Source organism: Toxotes jaculatrix, chromosome 9 (genome assembly GCF_017976425.1).
Source record: "Toxotes jaculatrix isolate fToxJac2 chromosome 9, fToxJac2.pri, whole genome shotgun sequence".
Classification (NCBI taxonomy): domain Eukaryota; kingdom Metazoa; phylum Chordata; class Actinopteri; family Toxotidae; genus Toxotes; species Toxotes jaculatrix.
The window spans coordinates 22,740,941-22,745,187 of NC_054402.1; the positions used below are offsets into that span (position 1 = coordinate 22,740,941).

At 42.1% G+C, this 4,247-nt stretch overlaps 1 protein-coding gene across 1 annotated transcript; it reads left to right on the forward strand.

Annotated features, from left to right (window-relative positions):
• The first annotated feature begins 430 nt into the window (after window positions 1-430).
• Window positions 431-2,811, forward strand: kcne4 (potassium voltage-gated channel, Isk-related family, member 4). The gene is made up of 2 exons (XM_041047155.1): window positions 431-489; window positions 1,103-2,811. The coding sequence occupies exon 2, from the start codon at window positions 1,142-1,144 to the stop codon at window positions 1,685-1,687; it is 546 nt and encodes a 181-aa protein (XP_040903089.1). The 5' UTR covers window positions 431-489; window positions 1,103-1,141; the 3' UTR covers window positions 1,688-2,811.
• The last annotated feature ends 1,436 nt before the right edge of the window (window positions 2,812-4,247 follow it).

A 4,247-nucleotide genomic window follows, 5' to 3' on the forward strand; every position in this document is an offset into this window, starting at 1 on the left:
TTTACAGACGCACCTAACACACTCTGACAAAGCATCGCTGAGTGGCTCTAGGTTTAATTAATTAAATTATTGTAGTTTCCTTTTAACTGTATTTTCCCATAACATCCCCTCCAGAGATCTTTTTGCTGGACTCCAAGGATAATACTTCTTCATAAAGTTAGTAAGTCTAATATACTCATGGGTATTTGATGATTTCCTAAGAATCCCCTGGAGGTGTCAGCAAAGCTAAAATATACTCATAGTTTTAGTTTTAGTTTTTAAATGATTTTTATTTTTTTTATTTTTTTATTTTTTTTATATAAGGTCCCGTCAGGGCTTCCATAGCCTCAGGATTCATCTTACAATCAGTCCCCATCACGTGACCCGCGATGACCATCCAGGGTCTCTGTATAAATAACTTCATCCATTTAGTGGTGCTGCTAAACTCCAGAAGAGCTGCAAGAAGATACAAGCTGAAAAGGTTCACATGAGACTTGGCTCCTCAATTTGGTAGGTTGACAAATCACAGCACTGTCAGTATTGTTTGTAGATTGTTGGTATTGGTTTATATGATCTACTTTATTTGTATAGACTTTTAGTAACTTTTTCTAACCTACAGTGGGTGTTTTCTTTAACACGGAAAGTACAAAAGTGCCAAATTAAGAGATAGGATACGAATAAAACTTCAAAGTAAACTCAAAAATATACGTATATGTGTAAAAGTAAACTATTTAAGTAAACGTACGTGAATGTTTAAGTCTTTAAAGTTGCATTTAAAATGTGCAACAAACCATTAACTGAATGTCATTTGCAGAATATTCTGGTAGCACTGATTAATACTTTTTTTGTATTATTTTTACTGTCATGACCATATCGTTATTTTCACGTTTTGCCAAATGACGCTCGTGATCAAATTTCATTATCAGTAAAGAGACAGACAATATTTTTTGTCCCTAACGTCACAGCTGTGGGTGTATAATGACTTTACAGGCGTGTTTCCATCGCTTTTTAATAACTTGTACAACAGCACTTAAGTCATTGGGATCCTGTCCCTGTGCGTAAAGCGTGCGTAAAAACGGAAGAAATCCTCATATTTATGGATGGACTTTTGTGTCTTTTTCAGCGCACCTGTAAGATCCTCCACGTAGGCTGCACTTAAAAAATGGAGCTTTTGGAAAACTCCACAGCATCAACCATGCGCCTCTCCCTGCACACACAGAGCAGCGCGAACTCCCAGGCGGACAAAAGCGACGGGAACGCATACCTGTACATACTGATAGTCATGTCTTTCTATGGAGTCTTCCTCTGTGGCATAATGTTTGGCTACTTCCGCTCCAAGAGGAGGGAGAAGAGGAGAATCAACATCTTCACGCGCCTAGTGCACGAGGAGGAGCAACGGGAGTGGGGCGCGCTGCCCAAGAAGCACAGCCTCACCTTTCCCGCCGCTGTCTCCGGACTGCGCTCGGTGCAGGTGTCCCTGCCTTTCTGCGGTAACCACGGCAACCACTTTGGACACCTCCAGTACGAGGGCGCGCTGCCCTCTCCGCTGGCGTGCGCGCTGTGCACGGAGCAGAGCAGCATCAGCTCCCTGTGCTCCTCCGCGGACACGCGCCTCGCCATAGAGGAGGAGTCGGACAGCGGCACGGCGGAGGGACCGGAGGAGCACATGAAGGGAGGATCCGAGAACAGCGGAGACGATTCAGGCTGAACGCCGCCCAGAGGACCGGTGTGTTAACACCCCCACAAACACAAAAAAAGAGGACAAACATCACCTGGAGGGAAGACCAGGAGGCTGTGAAGCGTTTTCTTATCACAGAAGCCCAAACAGTCCAACCGTAAATCCTCTATTTGCCATGGAAACACCCAAAATCAACATCATCATGATATGATCTCCAGAAAAGGCCTGAAAAAGACTTTGTGGCCAATATTAAATGTTTTAGATCTTAGTCTCGGCCACACACGGCCATATGGAAACTTTTTTTTAGTTCTTTAAATATCGATTTTCAATGATAAGATACCAGCGGTGACATTTAAATTTATGACTACACTGGTCTTTTTTATATACGTCATATGTTGGGATAACTTATAATTTATATATCAATCAACACATAATGAATGTAATAATTCAGTGCAACTTTATTTATCTCTGCAAAGGGCAACTGTATGCAGCAGCTCACCAGCCAGGTCAACACACATTAAATCCATGAATCACAAAGGTAAAATAATCAAAGCCTTTATGCTTATAAACTACATGTGGAGTTGTTAATAAATACATGAATTGCATATAAATAACTACAAGTAACACTGATGAACAGAAGAATGAAAACATGAATATGAGTTATATTGTGCAACTCTGATTTTGCCTCATTTTGGTGATGACCCCTCCCTGCTGGTACCCCCCCCCCCCCCCCAACCCCCACCCCCACCCTGGCTGACGCCACAACGAGGACCACCTCACTGGTTTGGGCTGATGACTCACCCTGCAGGGGCCTGAGTCAGAGACTGGCTTGTTTTTGGCTGTTTGGACTGAACTTGACTCGCTCTTGCCAACGTGGTTTTGAGTGTTGAAATGTACCTGGAACCCACTTGAAAGATTGTCTGAACTAAAAATGCATTTGTTGTAGCTTCATAACAGACACGCTGTTCATACACAGTTGATGACGTAGGTTTACTTGAAGAAAGCAATGCACTGTACATACGGTTTGTATTTGTCACTCTGTGAGGCTTAATTTAAGATGGAATCTTTGTAGTGTTTCAGAGAAAAAAGAATGCTTTTGATTTGAGACAAGCTTTGGTTTCCTCTTTTTTTCTTATTGAACTATGGTGAAGCACCAGTGGGGGGCAGTCTTGTACTGGTTACTGGGTGGTTGCTACTTGCAAACAAGAAAGATGAAAGAGAGATGAAATGAGGCAAAGGGCAAGTCTATTATTATCATGTTACTTTTAGAGATAGCCTACATTAGATCATTACAATAATGAAGAAGAGGGCAGATAATAACTAGACCAGAACCACCAATGCACCATAGCGCCTCTTTTTTTTGCACATATCCTCAGTTAAACCTGCCTCTAACCCTCTAACACCCCCCCCCAAACACACACACACACACAGCAGGCTATGTCCCAATTATCGCAATTATGTCCCCGTGTTTAAAACTGATGATGCCTAAACCTTTGGTGGCAATTAAAAAGCCTGGGGCAGGTTATTTTTTTAATACACTGGTAATATACTTTGCGTGTTTGTGTGTGTGTGTGTGTGTGTGTGTGTGTGTGTATTTAAGATTCATGCAAAAGACCCCCTGAGGGTATCATGGACTTCATTGAAAGACCCATCAGACTGGATTATCACATGCTGATTTGACATAGAAAGAGCAGCAGACAACAGCAACGATTTACTTTTCTCTTCTCTTGTCTGAAGATTTAAAAAAACACAAGAGACAGACACCAGGTGGCAGCTTCAGGTTTTCCGTTCCTAAAAGGCAACGCTCTTCCTCTGTTTTCTCTCTCACACACAAACACAGGCACAAACATCAGCAGCCTGCAGGCTCTCGGTTCCACAAGTCACTGCAATGACAGGTCGCCACACCAACACAAGCAACGATAACAACCAGAGGGAATGCACACACAGATTTTATGACGTACATGTATTGACAGAGTAATGGCTCTGATAGGCTCAAAGGTGTCTGCAAGGGTCTGGGTTGCCTGTGTGTGTTTGTGTTTGTGTTTGTGTGTGTGTGTGAATGGATTTCATTCCCTTTGTCGATGATCGAAAGGACTCTGGGCTTCAATCGGCAGGAAATCAGCTACACTGTCACTAAACATACTTTTTACTTCAAAAGACTGTTTCCTTATTCAGTTTAGCTCAGTCTGAACCTATTTTCTGTTGGACATACTCACTTTTAAAGATGAATTAAAGAGACAAAGTTCCTGTGGAGGAAGCTTAGATTACAGTTTTCACCCCACTTATCGTGATTTTCTGTCTTACAACACTGAACTGACACTGATCAACAGAAAAAGACTCTTTAATACCAACGTGGGAAAAAAATCCAAAAGAAAGTGAAAAAAGTGAGTGATAGCTGCTCCCGTGGAGCTTTTGCTGGATGCTTGGGGTCTGAACATGGTGCTACAGACATTCATAATTCCCTGAGGATGAATCCTGATGACTTTGGTGATGCCCTGAATTTTCATCTAGAGTCATCATCACATTTTTTTGTCTTCTGTCTCAACAAACTGTTGAATGGCAACTTGGTTGCCATGAAATTTGGTTCTTC

Excerpts from the sequence above, each read along its gene's own strand:
- kcne4 (XM_041047155.1), top strand. The coding sequence starts at position 1,142 with ATGGAGCTTTTGGAAAACTCCACAGCATCAACCATGCGCCTCTCCCTG.